At 47.3% G+C, this 26,431-nt stretch overlaps 1 protein-coding gene across 1 annotated transcript in view; it reads right to left on the bottom strand.

Annotated features, from left to right (window-relative positions):
* The window catches only part of SPINT2 (serine peptidase inhibitor, Kunitz type 2), a 106,974-nt gene that overhangs the window by 65,984 nt on the left and 14,559 nt on the right, over positions 1 to 26,431 (bottom strand). Inside the window, exons 2-4 of the mRNA XM_069644531.1 lie at positions 2,881 to 3,048; positions 2,699 to 2,764; positions 2,356 to 2,475 (exon numbers count right to left, since the gene is read on the bottom strand). Coding sequence (XP_069500632.1) covers positions 2,356 to 2,475; positions 2,699 to 2,764; positions 2,881 to 3,048 — 354 coding nt within the window. The remainder of the gene's footprint in view (positions 1 to 2,355; positions 2,476 to 2,698; positions 2,765 to 2,880; positions 3,049 to 26,431) is intronic.

Genomic DNA, 26,431 nt, shown 5'->3' on the forward strand with positions numbered 1-26,431 from the left:
GATGTCACTTGGAAGGATAAATATAGGAACTTCACCCATTGGATGTGTTCAGGAAGCAGTGTGTCCCGATTTCCGCGCCTCACTTTGTTCCTAACTTCTCCATCTGACTCCAGATTTCTTTGAGAATACAGACTTTAGCACTGCTGAACTCTTACTAGCTAGGCCCAAACTCCCATCCCAAAACTTAAGGGGATTTAATTCGAATCCAGTCTGGCTTACTACCATTAAGGCTTGCCTGTTGAAACTTGTACCCTGCTATCTACCGTGTCCAGTGACCAGAAGGGCCCATCCAAATCTAGTCTGAGGTGCAGTCCAAAATTGACCAGAATCACAACGCAGATCCAATCCCTCCAGAAGTGCCCTGCTGCCGGTAGAGCCGAGCCGATGACCAGAACTTAATCACAAGGGACTAAGTATCAATAGGAAGAACGGTGACCCATAGTCTATTTGCATTGTTTTATCCCAATCTCAACCCATCCCATAAACTTCAGAACCCTAGTAAAGCCAGAACCATTCTTGCACAGATTTTTCTATTTGTGTTACAAAACCACAAGTCATTAGTGATTTTGAGTAACTTAAGTAAATCCCAGAAAGAAATAAGATTATCCACCACATGAAGAGTTACGGTGGTCACGTAACTGGAGATTCCTCGGTGGCAGTCTCATATCATAGTCATAAATATAGTGTTATCAAACCAATCTGTCATTTTTAAAACCGAATTGGTGCGCCTATTTTTCAAAAACACCTCACTAAAACCTCCATAACTTCTTCAATTTTAAAGATAGAAACGGAATTTCACCTCTCACTGATACCCAAGGCCCTTAGCTACAACCACAACTAAAAACATTGTGGAAGAGTGTATTTGACCCGTTTATCAATAATCGCAAAGTGAAATTTTGCCACGAATTTGCAAAAGTTTACTGTCTTTTCCCCATCCAAAGTGTTTCTCGACTCCCATCCCAATCTAAAGTGTGTACTGTTTATCTTGTAGTTCATGTTTGTTAGGACCCGTTTAGTGTTGCTTCTCTAAAAATTTCTATCAATTTAAGCATTTTTTGCCCACTTTGCATTGTTTTACAAAGCCATTTTCACCTGTCAATTTAAAAGTGTCAACTTCCAAAAACGGTTCTCTCTCTGGTTTGGGGAGCGAAGATTGCATTTAAACTCTAGACATGGTCTTACATTCCTGAATACCTGCTGATTAATTACATCTGTGTAGGATTGCTCATATGCAGGGGGAAACGCCTTCTGTTCACAAACTGTTCTTTCTCCTGTGTTTTCTATTCTACATTACTGTAAGTGAATTCAATTGCTTTACTTATTTTGAATTGTATGATCACCACTTGGTGATTGCTGCCATATTATATTATATAATATATATGTGTGATTTGATTAAATAAATATCTTTACAAACTAGCCTGATTCCTGATATACTGTGGCCTAGGGGGGTATTTTGAGAAGGATGCGATACGAGTGGTATATCATTCAGAATATTGAAATAGACACAAATAAATATTTCATTGCGCACAACATGCTAGGCGAGACCTGGGTGTGTCCCTGATTGAAATCCTTAACACACCGCAATTCTACACATACAAGCAGTACACACCATTTCTTACTTGATCAATCATTGACCAATGGCTAGTGCCGAGTGCAAACACATCCCTCTGGCCCTTGCACCTCCATGCTGGACCCCTCCCCCATCCCTTGGCCCCTTCCAAAGTGCGGTTCAGTCAGAGCATTTCTTGGACCCATTCTTAACTGACTTTTTTGCAACCTCCCAAAGACCTTCATCCAGCACATGTCAACCTTTCCATTCGGTCATCTTCCACGTACTCCTAACTCAAACTCCTAGTCTCTGCACTCAAATTACAGCCAGGGGGCGGGCGTGGGGCCCAGTGCATGTTGGACACCATCCCAAATCATTTCCACTTGTCACCACCGCACTAATGTTTGCTGCAATTTGCTTGGTTTGCACATGACTACTACCATAATATGCCAGGTAGTGGAATATGAAAGCCAGCAGCATGCCAGTTGCGTTAGGCACAGTATATGCATATATCAGGTAATGTGCACCAGATTTGTGCAGTTTGCATGGTATGTTAATTTTCTGGTACAATCTAACCAACGATGGTCAGCTCGTGTTAGGGAAAGAGTATTTGGAAAAATACGCATTTCACTTTTGTGCAGACGATTTCCCCCAGCATGCATGGTGGCTTGACTCGCATTAATTAACCAAACGATGTGCCCTCCACTTCAAGGTGGTCAGGTCGATAGTTCGGTTTCCTCCTTTACGAGCTCCAATTTCGTAGTCGTGTACATCAACGGGTACAGCTAGACATGAATTTTGCTCACCACAGGAAGACTCATCAGACCCATCAGTACACTGGCGAAGTCCATCACAACGTAAAGAAACAGCAATGCAGCAGCCACTCTGGCACATAAACTGGTCACTGGAGCAATTGCCATGGCATTCTGAAGAAAGAAAAGAAATTATATTTATAAAAAGATGCTGAAATCCTCCACGAAGTAGTACTGCACACTTGTGCACTTACTTCCCTGTCAATTCAGCCAAAGACAAAGATTTTTAGACACGCTAGATCAGAAATGAAAATGAAACGTGTATATTTTCGACAAAAAAGCAGAAACACCCCCCAAACATCGGGTTAATTTAGACGGTTAAAAAAATGCAACACACCTGGGACGATCAATGGGTATTGCTCAGCCACCATTCTCTTGCTAGCAGACACGTTGCTTTCCTTTTCTAAAAAAAGAGAAATACATATTTGTTCAGACCTGACAAATCTGAATGGTTGTCACAATTTAGATACGCTTGTAAGTAAAGTGAACGCGGCAGCATTGTTTGAACTAAAAACTTACTGTAATCTCTACATCTTTTCATACAATCTGCTTCATCTCGGTGATTATTCAAGTTTCCACCACAGCCTCCATAGTTAAAGACTCTACAGGATTTCGTTGCTATGTCATAGGACCACATCTCCATAGTTGCACGACAATCACCAGTTTCTGCCTTTCCGGCGCAGTAATCTTAAGAAAAAAAGAAAAAAAAAAACAGTAAATCATAACTAGTTTACAAACGAGAATAAATGAGATGGAGGTTCGTGACGTAATACCAGGAGAGTGAATTAGGTAAGAGACCCACCAGAAATGGATGCCTCCAGACTAGATTCTGATCGTCAGCTCTCCAGTACACAGCAATAGATGTTCAAGCTAAAAATGGTATTCGTGCAATGTGTGTGAGAAGTCCATCACCAAGATATTGCAAGTCACCCAGGAAACAGAGGCTCACGGAATGGTCACATTACTCTCCCCCCCACAACTCCCTCTCCTATACTTTACCTCTCGCTCGCTTCGGTGCAAAATATATTGTGCCAGAATGTGTTTTATTGTTTGTTGAACAGTTTGACGGGAGTAAGAGAGAAAGGGGGGCAGGATTAGGTGTTTGGGGGGGGTGTGGGGGGGGGTGAGGAGGACACCGCTTCCAATCAGCATTTTTTGCAGCTTCACTAAAATATTAAACAGCGTTGTTTGGAATAAGAGGTAAAAGATTTGTTCTTGTTTGTCCTAAAAACCAGTAGTCGAAAAAAAGACTACCTTTCTTGTTGCTATTAACAACAAAGTTGAAAAAACAAAAGAATCTGAAGAGATCGGTTTTAGTCGCAGTTTGAATTCTGGGGGTAACGTTTAACGTCGTTCACTCACAGCAGGGCTTGCAACGTTAATGAAACCATGATTAGTGACCCAATTTGCCTTATGCACAACCTTTCATGCAGATATGTAATGGAAGCCAGCCATATTTATAAAAATGTAGTTTTTTGGCACTAAAGAGAAAACACTTTTCCTTGCAAAGGCAATGAATGTTTATAATTGTTATAAGGGAGAACAGCCGTGACACTTTCGTACTAGTTTATTAGTAAACAACGAATGGTGACTTCCAACAGCTTGAGATTTACCACCGAGTCATTTAGAAATTTGAATTTATGCCCAAGAAACGTGCTATCAAGTTACAACGGGCCAGTTTATCCAGCAAGCATCGGGTGGCTCACCAACACGGGAATGCAGCGCTATATCTACAACACACCACCAGCATGTCCTGTCGTGCAAAAGGAAGTGGCCAAACCCCACCTCCAAGCAGTAACCTCAAAGATTCAGGTGTCCCCAGTAGGGCAAGTAGGAGTGGGAATGTTATAATTTGCCCACGCCTCACTTAACACCAAACTAGTGGGCATTGAACTCGATTTACCTGGATCATCAATTTCCGATCAAAAGACAGAAAAGTGCTATGGAAAGAAGTTGTGGCGTGGCTTCAAAGAGCGATCAAGCAGCATTTACTCTGCATTTTTCTTGTGCCCAATAAAGGCAAACAAGGGGCATGTACTGGACCGTGGGTCATCAAACCTCAAAAGTTCAGAATGACAAATCTCCAACCGGTTATTCCGCTCCTAACAAATGAGGGATTGCAAAAGGTTCCTAGTGCACCCTATGTTGCTGCGCTTTAAAATAACCATTGTCAGTTCAAGGTGCTTCCTTTTGGGATTGCATTGGCACCTTGTGGAAGCAGCACATCCATTCTATCAAAACCTAAGTGTACCCTCATCTAGATGCCTGGCTAATGACAATGGAACCCATACGGCCTACTGGAATGGAGTGCTGAAATCCCTGCCTTATTCTATTGCAGGTGGGTGCCCAACTGTCTGGACCACCGCACCCTTTTTGTTTTGTGGATTGCAGACTAGCCCCGCCCACCACAGCAGAGTCTAGTCGCAGGACATGACGACCTTATTTTTCATCTAATCCAGCCTTATAGGGCAGCCACTTCCAAGAGCAACATTCCAGCAGTTTGTGGAAGTTTCAGACGGTTTTGATCGGCCATATACACCTTGGATCCATCTTTTGTAGCGCTGATCATTGGTGTCCCTTGCCCAACATACTGGTTTACCATCCAAGTCACCTTTCTGCAATCTTCTGTTCCATGTAAATTTTCTTTACATCTTTCCTGCTTTTGCTTGCTTAATGTCTGTATTCAATACATATTACTTCTTTTCATTCTCTAATCCCCATTTCTAAAAGTTCTCCCACCAACTCCATCAGCCTGCTTATTATCGGTTCAGTTTGTAATTACTCTTAGATACGTTCTTCTGTCTCAGCCAGATCCTGCTACCCTTTTCTCCCCATCTAAATTCTCATTCCGAACACCATATGGTCACAGGCATCCCATTTCCCCATACCTTTCACTTTTATCCTTTCTAAATCTTATGCCATCCCTTTTCTGATCTGTCCTCGGGTCCCCCGTTTTGTAGCTAGACTTATTCCTAGTGCCTTTCCTTAGTTTGAAATTTCGGCATCCACCCCTTTTCCATACCATCTTATCCATGTACACACACACACACACACACACACACACACACACACACACACACACACACACACCCCCTTCTGCACCATCAATCCACTATCTTGGTTACTCCCGTTTGTAACCGGATCATGCTTTACTATCCCCCACCAACTTTCTCCTCCTACTGTTTCAGCTTTTTTTTTTTAACCCTGGAGCCCTTGTCCTCATCCCCACCCCTCAATTTCCACCCTTCAGCAGACCTCAGTGCTAAAGTTATTTTTACTCTCCCCCCCCCCCCTTTACCTAGCCTGCTCCTTCATCTCAATAGTGGTTCTCCCCAATGCATCCCAATGTTCCTCGCTGTGCTGAAAGGCATGGGATAAAAATCTCACTCCCAACTGTTTTTACATTCATATGACTACTCTTAGCTGCCTAGTCTCCAAGGTTAATCCTCTTCCACTTTCCCAATTAGCTCGGTTTTCTCCCACTCCTACATTGCTAACTTACTCAGATTAAGCTCTCCACTCAGTTCTTTTTATCTAGTGCCCGATAATTACCCTCCCCACCCCAACTATTCTCCCATCTAGCACGCTTGCATCCAGTTTTTTTATTTTTATTACCTCGTGCACATCCTAAGGCGAGGCATAAAATAAGCAGTGCCGCAAAGCAATTGTGTGATCAAAGCCAAAAGGAGAAACACTGAGATTTATACTGGTGCATGTTGATGAGTTTCCGGTATCCTAGATGGCCTCTACCAACGACAGGCTGTATCTTAAGAGACCCGCTAAAGAATCTCATTCATTGACAGTTATCAATGACTTACTTTGGGTTAAGATGAGCTGTTTGTGCTAACTTCCACAATAAATGAGACTGCACTTGTAATAGGAATAGCCGAAGTAATATGCCCCTATGTATTTCTGATTGCGAGGTGCAGGAGAAAGCAAGGTGCAAGGTCGGTGAAACGCAATTTAGTAGATCGGGACGTCCACTGTGTGACAATACCAATAGATTTTGCATTTGGATTTTAACCAAGGTCTAATACATTTAAAAAAAGTAATGCGAAAGGTGGCCTAACTGCCAAAGCAGTCTATATTGCCGAAAAAAAGGAATCCTCCCTGGGCCAATCCAGAGCTCTGTTTGCGGCAGTGAACTCCCTGATTGACAGAAAAAGTTATCCCTACCCAGGAACTGTGTGACACTTTGTCCCAGTATTTTATTACAAAAATCAACACTATTCCCCAAAATATTGCGGTGTCCCTGACCATTTCCACCCCTGTGGATAAACACCTCCCTCCTCCTATGGATCCTATTAGGCCTACAGGGTGGTCAGTGTTTCCCAGGTTCACTGAGGAATTGGTTTTAACGGCTAAAATCAAATCTTGCTCCCTTCAAATGCTATCCCGTTAGCTGTGATGAAGCAAATGACCCCTGGCCTTCTTACGGTTATCACAGCAGCGATTAATAATTCCTGCCAAACAGGTTTATTACCTCAGGAACTAAAGTCCCGACCCTGGTACTCTGTCCAATTTCCGTCCCATTTCTCTTCTACCTTTCTATGCTAAACTGCTAGAATCACTGGTGTCACCCCTACTTTTTACATGTCTGGAATCTTCTTGCTTGCTCGATCCTGTTCAATCTGGGTTTCATCCATCCAGGCAGAGGCACAGAGTGCTTGTCGCCTTCCAGGAGGATATGGCCAAGCTGGTGGAAGCAGGTGGGGTGGGCGCTCTCTCAGCAGCTTTTGACATGGTCGACCACTCCATCCTGCTGTCTCGCCTTGCCCAGTTGGGTATAACTGGGCAGGTGCTAGCCTGGTTCACCTTTCTGGCGGCTCACACCCAGACCTTCTATGCCTACTTCTTTCTGCCCCTTGCCACCTCAGCTGCAGTGTCCCACAAGGCTCCTCTTGGTCTCCCATCTTGTTCAATATATACATCTGGGCCCTCGGGTCTCATCCGCTCCTTTGGTATCAGATGTTACTCGTATGCATACGACACTCAGATCCTGATCCGGCTGGATCTTGATCGGGATGAGATGTCGTCTTTGCAGAGATGTCTGGCGACGGTGGGAGATTGGATGGACGACAATTGGTTGGCTCAAATTGAACAGGGACAAAACTGAGGTGGTGGGTTGTCCTCCTGATCCCCAACTTTTGGGGTCTTCATTCTGGCCTCCTTCCCTAGGTCCCCTGCCCACCCCGGTAGACAAGGTCAAAAACCACTATCTGCTTCATTGTCTATGGACAATGAAGTAACAGCCGTATGTCAAGCTGCTCACTTTAAACTCAAGACACTTTTTACTCCCTATGATCCCTGCCCCTCTTGTATTGGCGGCTTTGGCGATCTCACGGCTGGACTATTAACTCCCTTTATTTGGGTCATCCCAAGGGAGTTATCTGCCGGCTTCAATGGCTCCAAAATCTGGCCGCCCGGGTTGCCACCGGCTCCCCTTATGGATCCCATATATGTCCAGTCCTTCGACCCCCTGCATTGGCCTCCGGTAAAACACATTTTCAGGAGAAATTCTCACCATATGTACCTCTTCCGTCCCTCCGCTCTGCCTCGGCTGACCTAATGGTACCCAGCTATGAACGGATCAGGATTGGAGGACGTGCCTTTTCTGTGGCTGCCGCAGTATTGTGGAATCGCCTTCCTATGACCATAAAGAAAATTCATAGCTACTTAGCGTTCAGGAAGCCCCTTTTTTAGGTTTCCGTGGCTTTACCAGGATCTTCTCACCTCAGCGCCATACCACCTTTGGGCGACTGCGCGCTTTACACGTTGGATTAACATAACAAATAGCAGAGCCATCAAAACGTCACTGTATGAGCAGGCTTTTGACCTCCATGCTTTTCCAAATTGGGGATCTGCATCCCTAAACCATTGGCTGGAGACATGGACCCAGAGTTAAAATGGGTGTTATTTTGGGTGTTTGTGGTATTCACAGCACGTGGCGTTTTGTTTGTTTAAATACTTTGTCAAAAAGTCTTCATTATGTCAATGGTTTAATGTATCTCAGTATTAGGAGTTCGACAAACTAAAAACGTTTGTAAGCATATAAATGAATGCCGTGAAAAATACATGAATCCAAAAAAAAAAATTGAAATATTGGTGGATAGCAATCTGCCCCGGGGAATTTAGCATAAAATAATGTTGAAGCTTAGTAACAATTTAGTAGTAAGAGTGTAATGTTGTGTACAATTGTGCAAGATTCTTCAGTGCAGCCACAACCATGGTCAGGTACTGCTAGTGTATGAAAGCACATTAATCTAGGCCGATTCACGAGCATCAGAAAACACATTAGCCAGGTATTTTTCTGTGGCTTTCACATGCACCCTACTAACCGTCCCACATGGGACGAAGACTCCACATATCATCCTGGCTGCACTCATGCAGTACATACAAGACGTGCCAGAATAACCCGACGATGTCGGCGTGTTCCCGTATATGTAGGATAGGGAGAGAGTGACAGGAATGTCATCTTTCTGACTCAGAAAACAGATGTCCTACTCTAAGCCAACCACTAGATGGTGGCCTATGCAAAACATGCATCTGAGCAGATTACAATTGTAAATTAGAAAAAAGACAATGTGTTTAGCTCCATGTGCTTTGCATGACATTTAGTGGTTAGAGCAGAATATTACATACACCTTGTTTTTTGGCATTTAAAAGTGTGGCAACAGGGGCATTCCTGTCTCACCATCACTACCCTACCGTAGATTCTGAAAATCAGAATAGCCATTGACAGTGGAGAAACAAAGACTTGAGTAACAGATGCCAGCTGCTTAGCGGGGTGGCAATATTGTTGGATTCACTAAAAGGTCTTAAAAATCAAGCATCCCCGTTGCACTGGAGTCCCAAATCACTCATGGGGAAATTCAGTTTTGTCCGAAGTGAAATTCAAAGTTCCCTTGTCATCTCATGCACAACCACATGGGTCAAAATTAAGATTTTATGATCCGGAGCTAAAACTAGCCCCTGCGTATTGGGCATCGCCTAGTAGGAAGGGGGTTCCCTAGATTACTGAGCTAGTACTGAGCCTGCCACAAAATCTTTTGCCCAATTGTACAATCTATGATGCTTTAAGGACCAATTAGACAGAAGACATTCATAGACATTCCCAAATACAAACATGGAGTGTCACATAGGTGTGTATGGCACCAGTTGGCTTCAGGTACCATAAAGTAGCTCCTAGTAGTATCAGACTCTCCATGGCAAGAAGCATAAGCTAAATGACGCTCTGCATTTTCCTCAGTGTATCCGAATTGCATTCTAAGGCATCATGCCGAGGAAAGTGCGAAGCACGTTCTACACTGAAAGAACGTATAGTTAAGCACCTGGCAGCCTATGCCATGAAGACAGTCGGTGCTGGGTGAAATACTCTGCCCCTTCCAAGGTTATTACAGTTAAGCAGAAGTCACCCAGCCAGTGGGTCCTGCCTCTCTACAGAGAAGACATGCGACAACCACGAGCCTTCGCACCCACAACAATCCAAGCACAGGCTAAAGTCTGAAAGCCTTCTGTGGAGTCTATGCAGGGAGCTAAAAGCCACCTTAAAGGGTAAGGGAACTTCCAAGTTAAACACCCCACACCATACTGTTGTGGTGGTCACCACATGGCGAAAGTAGTCTTAGAGGACTAAGAATGCAGGGCACAAGTGCAAGGAAACGCCAGCTACAAAAAATAAAAAACACGAAAAAGTAAAAGAAGCCTCCCTGCCTCAGCCATGAGCTAGATTGCGCATTGGTTCAATCAGCAGCTATTAAAGCCATGAACCAATATACTGAAAAAAAGGAAAATGCACCATCACCTTCAGAGCCCATGTACATTGAGGAACGTCAAACAATAGTCTGGTGGTTCCCAATGCCTGGTATGGTCGCAACACTTACTCTCCAATGCAGAGGGATCTCCCACCACCCCATGAGTAAAAGAGGTTCTCTTTTGGAAGAAAGGTGCAACTTCAGCATCATTGCCAATTAATGTCATGAAAGAATAGATCACACGGAGATTAACTGACTCGGCAGCCAGCATTTTCAAAAGACAAGGTACTTCAGAAATAGCCAGCATCAATTCGCAGTAAAACCAAACAAACATTTGATGCTGGCGCAGGCCATCAATTACAGTGGCGTTCAAGAGCCACACTTGGCTATGCAGTACAGTCTAAGCCAGAAACGCAGGCAAAACTGCGCAATAAGCATTGGTACTATGCTCTATGGCCAGGCCGTTGAAGCGGCTTTGGAATAGCAAAAAAAGGGTCAACTCTTTAAAGCGATACGCCAAATCACTGGAAGACAGTACCACCATAGTGAACCTCCTCACATTGTTCCTTTCCAACATCATCCTCCTTTCAAAGCCAAATCCTACAAACACCCAACAGTTTAGTCAGCCCTCATGTAGTTGGTGGACTACTAGAGCAGGGGGTCACATTCACCTCCTCCATACCACAGTGCCAGATGCATCAGTGGTCTGGTAAAGGTCAAGCTCCACGAGTGGTATCAAGGTGCATATTCCCACCCATGTTAATCTAGGATGCGGAAGAGTAACATTCACCCATGCATTACAGGTGATAACTACAGAAGTGGGTGTTGAGCACAATAGGAAGGTTGCTGTATCAGTGTTAGGCAAGATTGGATGCAGCAACCCTGTGGGAGACTACACCAGCCTTGTCCTCTTGGTAATAGGTACCCACCTATTGGTAAAGGTCTGTACTACACAAGTTGGTAGAGTGAGCAGCCAGACTTCTCTCAAGAGGGGTAAATGTGAGCTGTAGAGACACCGAGATTCACAATTACAAGTACACAAAAACACTTACTCAAGGTTTTCTAGTAAAATTATTTACCAGCCCGTTCTAAATAAGCCTTCTTTACAAAGGGCAATATGCAATAATAAAAATACACTTTGATTTAAGCTAAAATATATACCCTCGGATGCCTCTCTCACACACACACACTTCTTACAACCCGAGGTGACAATTAAGACATCACTGTCTGAAAAACTGATGTTGAAAGGTTAAGGAACAGGTTAACATTCTCAGATCATGCGAATACTTTCCAATCTCCCAATGAAGTCTAGATTAGATCTTGCCTGGCAATACAAGTTTACTTCTATACCATCTATGAAAACCACACAACGTTCCGCCAGAACCATAAAAAATGACAAAACACCACTCCTGCGTGAAGAATTTCTGGCGCTTCCTCAGAAAGGAGCAATCCCATTTGTACCCCCAGAGTCAGGTAAACACGGGAATTTATCAATTTCATCTGCATTTCCTTGTACCCAAAGAAAGTAAAATGAACTGCACACTTCTTACAAAGGGTCCTTAGCTACACCACAACTATATTTTACATCAACATGGCAGGACACTAAAGCTGCATAGGCCGACAACAGCCAGGGGGGTTTCGTCCATTAGTAGAATTCACCAAAACCAAATCACAAAACACATTAAATCCCCAGACTACATCCAGGTTCCCCCCTCCTCACTTTGTCAGCTAGTTCAAACTACTACAAGAACACTTAACTCAGATCCTTATTGCACCAACATGGGGACGCTGTGGTACGTCTCCTCCCCACCCCCCTTCCAACCTTCGCATGTCAGTGGACCACCAATCAAGCTGCAACCAGCTCAACCTGTACAAGCCCACAAACAAAACCATTATCGACTTGGCATCTTTGCAATTTACACTTGGTCGCCATGATTTATGGAAATTGTTTGAGGCGAGAAAGCCAAACATAAGACACTGCTACTAAAAAGATGCTGTTTGTCATTTGGTGGGCACAGAAACACATCAACCCAATGGACTGCTCACCTGCAAACATAGTACATACCGGCTTCATTTACTCGGCTCAGGCTCATTTCACAACTCATTTAAAAGGGCATTTGATTGGGCGTCAAGTTATTTATGCAAGGAGTGAAGCACATTTACCTGCCAGGTGCACACCTTTAACTGCGGAAATCTGAATACAGTCCAGCAAAGATTAATGGGGACCTCCTTTTGAGTCAATAAGACACCCATGAAAGGAGTTTACTTAAATAGCCTTCCTCATTTTTATTTTTATGTATTAGGTATTGAGGCAGACCTAGCTTCCAGAAGCAACGGAGCGCTTTACAGAGGTATACACCAATACAGAGGCATAACAGAGCGATTTTCAGAGGTACCTGAACAAATATACAGTGGGGTGGGGAGTGGTTACAGAGGCGTACAGCAGTACCAGGTGGCGGGGAGGAGAACGGTGGGCAGCGTCTAGCGAGTCAGGGGGGGGCGCGTGATGGCCATGGCATGGAGGAGATTTATTGGGTATTTATCATGCTCCTATACAGCAAATGGTGCAACAAAACAAGAGGGGGGAAGGACCAGGATGAAGAAACCAAAAACAATCCTATTAGGCCTTGTGTCCTTCGGATCATGCAAGTGCAGTGACAAGTGCGGGAGGGAGTGGGGTGTGTGCGAGACCAAGTGCCGGGGTAGACTGGTCGTGAAGGGCCTGATTACCTGTATGAATCTGAAGGAACCAGGCAGCCATTCAAAGTGGCAGAGGGTGACTGAGGAGGAAGAGAAAAGGAAGATCTTGAAAAGCTTCCGGAACTGAGGTCTGGCTCAAGTCCGAGGGGCAGGGAGGCCAATCTAGAGGGAGGCACCTGCAGAAGAGATTGAAGTCTGCACAGCCCCAGCCTGTTTTCACTGTTTCGCATAGGAGGTGGGGCCATCCCATTAAATTTCCCCAGGAGCAGAGCGTGGCAAGTCCAGCAGAGTCCTTGAGGTCTGCGCTGGAGTGACTTGTGCAGCAGCCTTCTGGGTCTCCGATGTGTTTACACCGTTTTGATATTTATAGACCTATGAGTAAGTGGGCGTTCTGACGGAGTCTGCCGTTTACTCGTGGTTGCTGCCATTCTATATTCTTCCGATTGCCTTTTTATAAAGCTTCAAAGCCTTAAAACACGTTCTTGAAAGAAGGCAGAGGGGTGGGTGAGTGTGGGGAACTGACTCAGACGGCTCCTTAAGCCCTTGGTCCCGCTTGGTTTCCCACTGGCTCCTATTTGCTGGCCTTTTGGAATATTGGTGACTGCCCCTCCCTTCTCTAATATGCTGTAGTTATTCCGACACTTCTCATACGTACGGGGCCTGTAATAAGTCTGCCCTCCGCCATCGGGGCTGCGAGTTTCTCTCCCCTTCAAATATCAGCGGTTGGGCAGTGGGGGGGTTGAAGGAGGGTTGTCAAGACCATCAGGTCATAGCTTCAAAGCAGTGTTCGAAAAGTAGTGAATTATGTTGCACTGAAAGGGCAAGTTTCAACTTCTTCCTACACTTTCATTTTAAAATTAAACTATTCCGGAACGGTTTATTTTTAAGTATAGGAGCTTTAAAAGGTAATTTAAAAAAGTATAGGAGCACCGCTCACTTCGATCACTGCTTCAAAGTAGCTCATATCAGCAGCAAACTCAGCTGATTAAGGACTTTATATATTCTTGTCCATGTGTCCACGCTGATTGCTCCTAGTTTGAACTACACGGGCCTGCTTAAAAGTAGTTTTGGCCAATTCTGGAATACTGAATTGGCCGCTCCGGAACTAGCGACTATTTTGAGTATTGAACTTGAATGTGGAGGTGAAGCAAATCAATTTGGACTATTTATTTCACAAATCAATATCAGTAGCAGTATCAATCCAGTAGCATTATAGATGAACATATCTTGCTCCTTTATATTGTGCTTTATGTTTTTTAAAAATATTTATGGGCAAATATTGCCAACTTTGTTTTAACAGGTTTTTTTATTGTGGCATTGATCACAATCTCATAACGTATTCCTCGTGTTGAAGTTATTTTATTGGGACCTTGTATATTACTGCACATTACCAGCATTTCAGCACTCTAGCCCCCACACTTTTGAACCAAAACAACATTGTTTTAACAATGGGAAAAAAAGGAAATTATGGGAAGAGGGAGCTTTGTGAAAAATGGTAACTAGTGCCATTAAATTATCCAGGGCCCCAAAACGAACCCCTAAACCCACAGTTCGGACAGGCAGGCTGCATCCCAACTCTCATTGGATTCCTATCTAAAGAATCTGGCTGAGAGGATCCAGGTCACCAAAAAAGCTATATGAGAAGCTGCCTCATTCACAAGGGGGCTACAGAGGGGGGCGGGGTTCACTTGTGGCCAGGACATCGTGTAATGTGAGCAATAAAGATATTGGGGAGAAGGGGTGGTTGGGTCTAACTGACATGGCGACTCCCCCAAGCATGGGTACTCCCCCGTTTTATGGGGACCTAGTAGCACCTACAGCCGAGGGGTGCAGGTATGGATGAAGGGGTGGAGGGAGAGCAGGGGGTTACCCCTTTCTTGGTGGATAGATCACTGGCCTCAACAATAAGATTTGGTTAGAGTCCCCTTTTACCAGCTCTTGGCCTCTAACATGGTACAACGAGGGATTTACTTCAAGATGCTAAATGGTTGGACAAAATGGAGGCCACCCATGTCCTAATCCAATCATTCAAAGGTGGGGTAATGATTATGCTTTTGGAATTGGAGATAAAAAACTAAGTGGGGGAACTTGGCCGGGCCAGGGAGAAGGGAAGGGTTGGTGGATGTTTCGGTAATAGCATCCAATAAGGAGGGGCAGGATGGCATGGAGGGTGTCGCAACAGGTGGTGTATCCCAGGTCTAAGGTTTCAAAAAGGACAAAGTCCATGCTGGGAGCCCCAGTTAGTGCTCCCGACATAGGGCGGGCCGGTGGGAGAACACTGCTAAATCTTCCCCCCGGCGGAGGTTCAGTTGGTGTGGGTGATAAGGGAGTAAGGGGCTTGCCCATGGGCTTCCTTCAAACCACAAAATTACAGATGGGTCCCAAGCATAGACCCAAATCTAGTCATAATGGCCAGAAGAGTGGGATGGGTGGGCCCCACTAGAAAAATCAGTTCAGGGTGACTGCATTGTGGTCTCTTTCACAAACCCACACATCGTTAGGCATATAGTAACCTCGATTTTAAGAGAGGGTTAAGGGCAAATTGATTCAAACTGGACAGTAGGATGGTTGGCATGGACTTCTAATCCCCCCTCCCCCCCTTTTGGGGCACTGGCAGCACCTACAGAGGGACTCATGAAGAGGCCGGTAAACGGGGGCACAGGACTCGTGATGGGGTGTCCCAGTTGGACACAATTTAATCTGTATGCAACCTTGGGTTAAGGTGGGTAGGCGTGAACCACAGGGATAAGGAAGGGGTGTAGCCATTGGGGGTTTGGTGTCGCAGAATAGATTCAATCCCCTAATATCCATGTATGAGCAGGACTGACAGAGGGGCCTTTTGCCTCAGAGCATAGAGGAGGTCCAAGAGAGTAGTGTTGGGAGTCGGCACGATCCCGAGGAGGTTGGTTCCAATGGGAAGATCGTTTCCTGGAACATAGAAGGATCTAGGGGAAAATTAGAGTAGGCCAATCACGTGGATTTCTTGAGGTCTCATGAGGGGATCCTCCTGCAGGAAACGTAGGACCTAGAGATGGTTCTCTTATGGCATACTGGCCAAAAAAAAGAATAAATAATTTTTTTAAAAAGCATCATTACCTTGTAGGGTTATGGTGGTGGAGACGCAGATGGACTTTTTAGTCCGCCAGGTAGAGATAAGTTTGACATCCTACATTTCTATAATAGTCCCCACAAGGCAGAGGGGGGGTAGATGGTAGAGGGGTATGTGGATAAGTATAAGGCGGACAAACAGCGTACTAACAATAGACATTTGGGGGCGACTTCCTTCGAAAGGGGTGTGGTTTAGCAAAAGATCTTTATGAACCAGTGGAGGACCAACTACAAGTTCAGGAACCTCAAATGGAGGACACCATGGTATGTGTAAGTGGTCTTCAATGAAGTGCTTGGTTGATCGAATGGGGCCCATGATATGAATGCAGGCCCGAATGCAGGCCCGAAATTGGAATTTTCCCGGTACTGCCCACAAACTGCTATGAAACTGAGTCGAAGGCCCTTTGAACAGTATATTCCAAAAAGTCTGAGATCAAAGAGACACTACCAAAAACTTTTGCCCCACCCCCTCCCCATTTGCAGAAGGACGTTCTGGCCGAGGTCCGCAGGGTCTGGGAAAAGCCACACTTTGGACTTGGTCAATAAGAAAATTGATGCGCTGCATTCTTCAGAAGAGGTGGCCCTATCTTGTCCGCCCCCCTCCTCCACAGTGGTGGCTGTGGCCACTTTGCAGTCCAGGCCTGCAGCATCCTCTTCCACGACGGCTACTCAGGTTCTGGGAAAGGTGGATAAGCTCCTTGACTCCCTTGGGCGAAGGATTTTTCGCCAACTCTGCCTTGCAGCTCAGGCAGGCCAATGCCGAACTGGTGTTAGCGGGGGCTAATATGCGGATGTGGAAAGGTCTGTCGGAGTTTGAGGAGTTCATCCCGGTCAAGAAGCTGGAAGACTTTAAAGCGGGATTATCCGACGCCAGGGTCTTGGCCCAGGATCTCCTGGAGGCTGCGGCTCATCACGTGGACACCTTGGCTCGGGGCATTATGCTGGGGGTTGATACCTCACGACAGGCGTGGCTGCATGCCAAGGTGCAGGACAAGGTGTTGGACCTTCCGTTCGATGGTAAGGAGCTCTTTCATTCTACAACAGATGTAGTGCTGACAAGAACGAAGGATAGCAGCTAAGTCCTTGTTAAGACCCCTTTCAAAACCCAGAAACCGTTATCCCAACGTCGACCCTCCTCTGGTTTTAGGGGTGTCTTAGACTGGAAGTCTCGCAGAGTGGATACCCCTTCGGGGAATAACCGCCGGAGGCAACAACGGAGTGTTTCTCTCCCGCTCCTCAGCCTCCTCCTCAGGTTCAGGTGGCAGCACCACCGAAAAAAACCTACAAAATGAGGGTTCTCTGCGCTCGCACGAGACCCCAGTGGGAGGACGCATTGCGTCATTGGGCGGCATGGCAGACCATCACCGAAGACAGATGGGTCCCGTCAGTCGCTCGGGTGTCCGCTTACCCCTACCCCCTCCTTCAACCCTCCTTTCCAGCAGTCGGGCTCGTCCTCCCTCAGAGCAGAGGTTCAGAAACTTCTGGACCTCAGAGCTGTAGAACCGGTTCCCCTTGGGGAGCGCTTCTACTCCCGGCTATTTACAGTGCCCAAACCCAACCAGGCTGGCCTGCGCAGCATCCTAGACCTTTCCCAGTTCAATCTTTTCCTACCCCAAGAGAAATTGAAGATGGTCACGCCCTGCCAGATGCGGTCCTTCTTGCAGATGGGGTATTGGCTCAGCGTGGTGGATCTTCAGGATGTGTATATGCATATTCTGATTTGGAATCCACACAGGAGAGATCTGTTTCTCTTTGGGAGAGGAGCACTTCCAGTTTCGAGTGCTTCCTTTTGGCCTCAGCTCTGCGTGTCTTCACGAAGATCATGTCAGTGATTGCAGCCCATCTTCGTCTGCAGGGTATCCGTATTTGGAAGACTGGCTCTTACACAGTCCTTGCCCGTCTTCAGTCGCTTCTTCAGCTTCTGTTCCATCTTGGGCTGTCGGTGAACTGAAGGAAATCTTCCATGACGGTGTCGCAGGACTTGATTTTCCTGGGTTTCCGCTGAACACGATCGACGCAGAGTGTACCTGACCGGGGACAGAATGGCAGATCTGTTAGCCACATGGCAGATGTTTGCGCAGTCTGACAGCATGTCGGCCTGGTGGTTCCAGCGGCTTCGGGGCTTCATGGCCTCATGCACGTTGGCTCTTCCTCGTCTCAAGATGAGGCAGACTCTTCGGAGTTCTTGGCGTCAGGCTGTGGACTCGGATTCCAAGCTGATGATTCCGGCTTCCATGAGAGTGGACCTGAAATGGTGGTCATCTCAGCAACTTGTCGGTGGGTGTGGGGTTCCAGGACCCAGCCCCTATGGTGACGATTACAACGGACTCCTCCCTCCTGGGGTGGGGTGCGACGTTCGATCCTCTTCAGGTCTCGGATCTCTGGTCGCCTCAGGACAAGCTCATCCACATAAATCATTTAGATCTTCTGGCGATCTTCCTAGCGCTTAGGGCGTTCAGACCGATCATAGCCAACAAGGCGATCCGCATATGCACGGACAATGTGGTGTCAATGTATTACATCACCAAGCGCGGGGGGGGGGGGGGGGGGGGGGGGGGGGGAGGAGGTTCAGGAGGAGGGGGGGGGGGGGGAGTTTGGGCGAACCAAGTCTCCCCCTCTCCTGGACTTGTCCATCCAGATTTGGGTGTGGGCTGTGCTTCATGGTGTTTGGCTGCTTGCAGTGCACATTCAGGGCCAGCTGAATGTCACAGCGGATGCCCTCAGCCGGCAGACAGTGGTCAGCTACGAGTGGGAGTTGAAGGTGGAGGTCCTCACACGGATTTTCTTGCGTTGGGGCACACCGGAGGTGGACCTCTTCGCTACGGCGGTAAACACGAAGCTTCCTCAGTATGCCTCCAGAGAGGGGGCTGGGAGCCTCCTCTCTGGGGGATGCTCGCGAGATTCCATGGCACAACAGGAGCGCTTACGCCTTCCCGCCTCTGCCTCTAGTTCACCGTGCAATTTGGAAGCTGAAGTGAACTGTTCCCTTCTACTCATAGCCCCGTGGTGGCCGGCCAGGTCAACACTGGTCGATGTATCCGCCGATCAGGTTACCAGTGGACCCCCCCCCCGATCTTCATCAGGGGGGGAACAGCAGATGTGGCACCCCTCCCCACACGCTCAGCTTGCCAGCATGGTGCCCGAGTTAAAGTCTTTAGAACATCTTAACTTGTCTGCGGATAACATGCGTATTATCCAGGCAGCCAGAAAACCCTCAACTAGGTCCCAGTACAGAAGCAAATGGCTCAGGTCTGTCATTGGTGTTTAAACAGGCAGTTGGACCCAAGGAGGCTACAGTTGACACGGTTTTGTCCTTTGTATCCTTAGCAGAGTCGGGTGTCCATGTTCTGTCATGGAGAACTTACCTTTCAGCGGTTTTCGCTTACTTTTCTACGGACCAATGCTCTTACTCTCCGAGTAACCCAGTGGTTAAGAGGCATTTTGCAGGCTTGACACGCCTCTATTCTCCAATTCGTAGTCCGCACCAGTCATGGGATCTAAATGTAGTCCCAACGGCGTTGTGTCATAAGCCTTTCGAGCCAATGGCCACGGTCGACCTCAAGTACCTGTCCTGGAAAGTGTCCTTTTTGGTCTCCGTTACGTCAGCAAGGCGGGTTAGTGAGCTCCAGGCCTTGTCGGTGGAGCATCCCTTTTTGGTCTTTCACAAGGATAAGGTAGTTCTACGGACGAATCCTGCTTTCCTGCCGAAGGTGGTATCTGAATTCCATCTAATCAGTCGATCTCCCTACCAGTCTTTTTTCCGAACCCTACCTCAGAGGCAGAAAGGGTTCTGCATTGTCTCGATGTCAGAAGGGCTCTTAAATTCTACCTGGACAGAACTAACTTAGGAGTTCTTCGCAACTGTGTGACTTTTGGTAACCCTCAGGGTAAACAGGCATCTAAGGTGACCATTTCTCGGTGGATTGGCGCCTGCATTACAGAGTCTTTCACCGTCCAAGGGCTGAAACCTCCCAAGGGTATTCATGCACACCTGGTGCGGGGTAAGGCAGCCGTGGTTGCTTTTCAGAAATATGTCCCCTGGGAGTCTATCGCTAGGGCAGCTACTTGGGCCTCCCCATCTGCTTTTTGTAAGCATTATTGTCTTGACATGAGCTCAAGAGCGGATGCTCAGTTTGGTCAGGCTGTGCTGAAGAACCTGTTTCAGTAAGGGGCATTTCCATCCAGCTGTAGTTCCTGTAAGGAGTGCTTGGGAATCTCCCATAAGTATGGGGGATAGGGGATGGGGCGTAGGAGTATAACCAGGTTACTCAACGTAGTGACCACCTTACTCCTAGTCCATAGTCCCCTTTCCTCCATACACCCGCCCGCTGTCCCCTCCAATAAGGTTCCTCCGTTATTGCTAATAGGTCTTACACCTGGCGATAGAAAAGGACTGCTGGGCGATGCGGAGCCAAGGTGGGCGGGGTTACGGCCGCGTGCCGGGCCCTGCACAAGAAAGAGAGGAAGGACAACATTTTAGCAAAATGTTTGTTGCTTTTTACAAAGTGATCTAGTCCCGTCCCATAAGCTACCCGCCCCCTCCCCGAGTAGCTCCCCCACCAGCAGAGGAGCAGTATGTGGGGAGGGCGGTTACTGCCACTGGTGCCCCCTGCTTCAGCCACAGCCTTGTTTTTTTTTTATTTATTTGGACAATGTTCTTTAGGTCCGTGGATCCGATTAAATTATTTCTGCAATGTTGGTGGGACCAACATTGCGGAAATAAATGAATTAATCGGGTCCACGGACCCGAAAAACGTTGTCCAAATAAATAATACAGCCGTGGCCGAGAAGCAGGACGAGAGCAGGACTGTTACTGCCTCTGGTGCCCCCTGCAAGAGGGCCCCAGAGGCAGTTACAGTAGGGTGACCAGATGTCCCGGTTTCCCCAGGGAAATCGCCCTCCGTCCCGGGACCCGGGATTTCTTTTTTTCATTTTAGAAACCCTGTCCGGGGTTTGCATGGTTGGCGACTATGGTAATTAAAATTGTAATTATTTTTCACAATGTTGGAGTTGGAGGATTGGCTCGAACCCCCAAGGTGCAAGTCGCAACACTTACTGACTGGCTTGGAAATTTGTACAGCAGGCCATGTAATATCAGCTATAGCAAACGCTTGTTTTGAATTAACATGCCAAGATTCAGAGACAAAACTGCACTAATGAGATTACAGTTTATAAAAAGGAGAAGAGCTGGAAATATGATTGGGTGGTGGTTGTGGGGACGTATTGGCGGAGGGGTGGTTTTTGGTGGGCTGCGATGTGATAGTCCCTCTTTTATGTTGTTGGTTGTCGCGGTTTTCGTTTTGGAAATCTGGTCACCCTAAGTTACAGGCCTTCGCCACGGCCTGGTTTATTTATTTGGACGGGTCTGTGGACCCGACAAACGTTGTCCAAATTAATAAATAAACCATGCCGTGGCCAGAGGCAAGTCATGCCCTTGCCCCCCCCCCCCCCGATAGCTTCCCCCACCACCAGCAGAGGAGCGGGATGTGGGGAGGGCGGTTACTGCCACTGGTGCCCAGCGGCTGATACAGGCCTCAGCCACGGCCTTGGGCCTTGTTTTTTTAAAATTTATTTGGACAATGTTCTTTGGGTCCGTGGACCCAATTATTTATTCCCGCAATGTTGACCCGAAAAACATTGTCCAAATAAATTAAAAAAACAAGGCCGTGGCAGAGGAGCAGGACCTTAGAACATCTCACATTGAGAGATTACCCTACATTTGCATGCAATGAAGCAATAAAATAATTGGTGTTTACACCTGGAAAGACAGTTGTCCGATTTTTTGAAAGGGGCAAATGGGAAAACATTGATAAACACAGATTCCGAATTTTTTGAAAACACTGGAAAAACACCCCCAGAAGTAAAAAATAAACCCCCTAAAACAGGAAACCCCAATTATGATGTTCCGGGCCGCTGTGATGTTCCCAGATCAAGGAGAGACTGGACCCAGTAAGTGGTTTTCGGTGTCCTTGCGTGGCCGTGAGTGAGCGCTCACTAATGCCTTTGCCTTTTTCAGGTTGCTGCAGCGTTCTGAAGAGGGATGCAGCGTCGTGATGAAGAATCCCCAGATCGCATGTATTCAGGTGAGCAGCTGATAGTTTGAAGATGGGAGATTCAAGACCAAAGCCAGGCTGCTACTTACAGGTAAGTGCTGAATAATGGTGTTCTTCCAGATACAGGATTCAGCATGTGGCAGGATGCAAGAAACACTAGAGATCAGAACGGACACAGTGAGCGTCACACTGCTAACTGCAGAATAACGCAAAGCATGTGCTGCCGTTTGGGTGTGGCTTATATAACCCAGGTAAAGTAGTTCCAGGTAAATTAGTCCCAGGCCCGGCCACACCGCATAGCTCAGCTCTTTGAAACTGAGCTATGCATGTTAACTGAAGTCCCAATCCAAATGTCCTTCACATAACAGTGAGCCTGGTGCCAGGACTGGCTCCAAGAGAGTCCCTGATGGTGTTTTGTGGCCCTGGAGGCCACAATGGAAGCCTGTAACCTGGCCCCAGCCGAAAGGCTGGTTTGGCCATGAATCATGACACCGTTCAGCATATAGCCGAGTCGCCGCATCTTTGTTGGGTTTCCTAGCCCCTGTACATTCCAGCTCATTAGGTGTATGGGTTCAACCGCCATCGGGCCAAGGTGCATACTCTGGCCGAGTTATCGCAACGTAGACTTTCAAATGGGCCAGATATCCAAAACGGCTGTTCATTGTGAACATTAGCACTTGCATCAAGCACATTCTCTTTAACTATATAAAAAAACTCCCACCCCTCTCCCAATCAGAGAAGTGAACACACCCCTTAGAACATCCAACAAGACTTGCAACGTGCATGGGGGACCTGTGGGCTTGAGGCAGCCCGGGTTCAGCCGAGTTTAAATATACATGACAGCATTGGGTGTGATTTCCATTTGCTCAGTCACTGTGTAGGCCGAAGATTGACATCAGGGCAAATAAAAGACATTGCACAATGATTGCACAATGATATGATGGGTCATTTATAACGCGCTTAATACGGTTTCCAAGCGTGGACCTGGGGGATCAAACCTGTGTGTCTCCATGTCGTCTTGCTTCTAAGGCGAGCACGTTGCCGCTGTGCTATCCTCCCGAGACAATGAGGTGTCTAACACAGTGTAGCAACGAGAATCTGCAGGTCTAGGTTAAGCAAGTGAGAGCACAATAGTTGGGGTCACCCCGGGAAGTGCTCATCTATAAATCTCGTTGCTTCTTCAGGCATTGTGAAGTATACCTTATTGCAGTGTCCAATTCTCAGTTTAGCTAGAAAAAGCATAGCATACTTTTTTTGGCCTCCAGGAAGGATTTCCGCTCCTGCTGCATGTTTGCTGTGAAATCAGGGTACAAGTGAATCTTGTTGGAACCTAAGAGCATCTCACTCTTGGCCCTTGCCACTCGAAGTAAGGCATCTCAGGCCTGGTAATTAAGTACACAAGCTATAATTGGGCGGGGCTCAAGGATTTGGTTTGGGGGGCGGTGAGGCGGGGGAGTGTACAGTGGGCCCGTTCAATTGTAAAGTGTGAAGACAGTTTGGGACTATCTAGTAATGGCTATAGGAAGCGTTTCACATACTCTATCGGCTCCATGATGTTGTCCTCAGGGACTATGAGCCGTAAATTGTTACGCTGGGAACTAGATTCAAGATAGTAATTCTTTCTCCCAATAGACTGCACCTGTTTCGATAGTGTGGCGACGTCTGCTCTCAAAGTGCTGACCTCATCGGCAGTGGTTCCCACTCTCGTCTCAACTTCCGTGATACAAGCATCGGATCTAGCCAGGGACGATTTTATTGAACCAATTGTTTTCTGCTCAGGTCATCAATTTGGCGTGGAGGGCAGTGAACCCCTCCTGCATATATTCCATCATGCGATGCAGTTTACTAGACTATGTTGAGCTGTGGCACTGCCTGATGAATCACCACCCTCAATGTTATCCTCAGGGACCTTGGCAAACATGTTGATTGAACTCCGTTTTACCCCCCAGCACCTTTTATCATGGTGCCAACCACAGTGGTCGTTGCGTGGTGTAGCAGACGAGTTGTGTGGGATACTCAGTAGACCCCTTGTGCAGTGGCATGAGGCTGGGCTCAAGAAACTGTGTGTATACTGGAAATAACTGGGGGCAAGCATCCCGGAAGGCTGTATATGAATACTCCCAGTCGCAGCGGCCTGCCTGCAGTGACGAACGGGACACAGTGGTCTTGATGCCAGCCCACTGAGGCCAGATAAGAAGTAGTAGGGCACTAGATTCCAGGTAGGCTTAGGGGTAGCGGGGGGGGTGGGGGGGGGAATGCAGAACTGGAGTTAAGGAGCATTCTGGTGCCCTGTGCGAGCAATGTAATCAGAAGGGCACGCTGGCAGTCACTGAGTCCTGCCTGTGCGAGACCAACAAAGTCGAAGCAATGTGTTATCAGCCAAGGTGTAATGGGCTCTTTATGTAGCAGGAAATGGTCGACAAGGTGATCTACAAGGTGTGCACTCTCCAGGCGCCGAGTTGACAGGGAAAGCCAGTCCGCAATGTCGCAACCGTGTGTGCAGGGTCTCCATGCTGACCGACAAGGGCACGGTGCAGGGCCTCAGCAGATGGCAGTTCTCGGCAGGAGGCAGAAACCAGGCCTCATTAGTCAGTGTACCGAGACAAGACCGGCGGTGCCCTGCCAAGCGGCTCTCAGCAAGGGTGTCTAGGTAGAGCCCAGGAAGGCTGCCGTCCAGACTGGGGGTGACTTCAGCAGCGGTAAAGCAAGGATTCTGAGAAGAGACGCCAGGTTGTGGAGCTCATACATTAGGTGGCCATCACCATCGATGGTAACAGCACACCCCCCAGCCACCCAATTCATAAGCATGTTAAGTCCTTCACTGAAGTTCTGATTAAAAAATAAAATGATTAAACAATCAAAATGCTAAAAAGCATTGGCAAAGCCAACGTTAAGATTTTACCAGGCACAGCCCTTAGATGGCCAGGTACTCGCACCCTTTTGCACCTGCTACCAACAATGGGTAGTTAATACAACTGTGGCTGTGCCTGGTTAGTGCCTTTCCCCTTGCCTACACAAAAGCCCAAACTGTTGGCATTGCCAATACTTGTTATAGTTAGCCCTGCCTCCTTAATGCCTAACACTTGTTCCAGATAGGAATAATGCTGGATAACTAATAGAACAATTTCTCCATGGCACTTTGGAATACGGCTTCAGCAGAGGCAAGGTCTAAAGGCATCCTTTTAAACCTGTATCCCCCAAAATGGTGTTACAAAAGAAGTTCATGGTGCCTAGCCATAACCATCTGATGGTATGCGCAGGGGAGAACCAGTTTTGTGAATGATGGACTCATTTAGGTGCCAACATCTGTCTCCTTTTCCTCATCCCAGTACTCAAGTAGGTGTCCCACAGGAACCCCTTTTCATCTCCCTTAGGCACGATCCCGCCTCTGGCATAATAGCCCGCCTCCCCCAAGCCACAGCATTAAATAGCACTGCCCAAAAGGTCCCCCCATTCAACAATAGGGGAGGTAGAGGCAAGAAACCGATACTGATGAGGAAGAGTGGGACTAGGAGTAATGAAGATTACTGCTAAGTAATCCAGGCATTACCTCCACGGCCACTTAATCATCCCAGTACTCTAGTAGGAGACATGCCAACTCCAGAGAGATGGGCAGAGATCAAAAACACCACAGACCAAAACTGGGATATGCAACCCGACCAACAGCAATGTATTGAAGCATACCGTCCAAGACAGTATCACCAAAAAGGTGAGTGATGAATAAATGAGTCAGGGTCAAACCAGGTGGCAGCGCAACAAATGTCCAGAATATGAACCCCACGTGCCTCTTCCCAAGAGGAAGCCATCCCTGCGTGACCTACCCTGCACCACAGATGGGAGGGGAGAACCCACAGAATAATAAGCCAAGAAGATGGCATCCTGCATCCACCAACTGATCGTGGAACAGGCCTTTCCCCCCTCGCCCCCCCAGGGGCAGCGCCACCAAATGTGTCAAACGGGCTGGAGGAGGAACAAAAGAACTTACTGAGTAGACCAGCGGACATCCTCCGGGGAGGGGGAAGGAATGACGATCTCCTGCGAGACGTGAAATTTGGAAACCACCTTAGGAAGGAGGGAGAGGTGACACTCAAGAAAGTCACCAGGGGAGACCACCAGCTAGGGCACTTCACAGGAGAGGGTGCAAATCTCACCCAACCTCCGTGCTGAAAGAGAAGGGTCACAATCTTAAGATTCACCACCTTGGCTCAAATGGAGAAGACTGCAGAGCCTGTAGATCCAAGATCCCAGGAGGGCAACCCAGAAGCAGACAGGCCTGGCCAAAGTGAAACTCTTGAGAAGCATCCCCACCAAAGAGTGACCACCCACATCAGGACCCCTAAAGGAGTGGATGGCAGCCCACTGAGCATGCAGGGTGGAGACAGAGACCCATGTTGAAGCCTTCCTGGAGAATCTGTGGGACGGGAGTCCCAGAGCTGGTAGAGAAACAACCCTGAG

The sequence above is a fragment of the Ambystoma mexicanum genome, chromosome 2p (genome assembly GCF_040938575.1).
Source record: "Ambystoma mexicanum isolate Mex_15411 chromosome 2p, UKY_AmexF1_1, whole genome shotgun sequence".
Lineage (NCBI taxonomy): Eukaryota > Metazoa > Chordata > Amphibia > Caudata > Ambystomatidae > Ambystoma > Ambystoma mexicanum.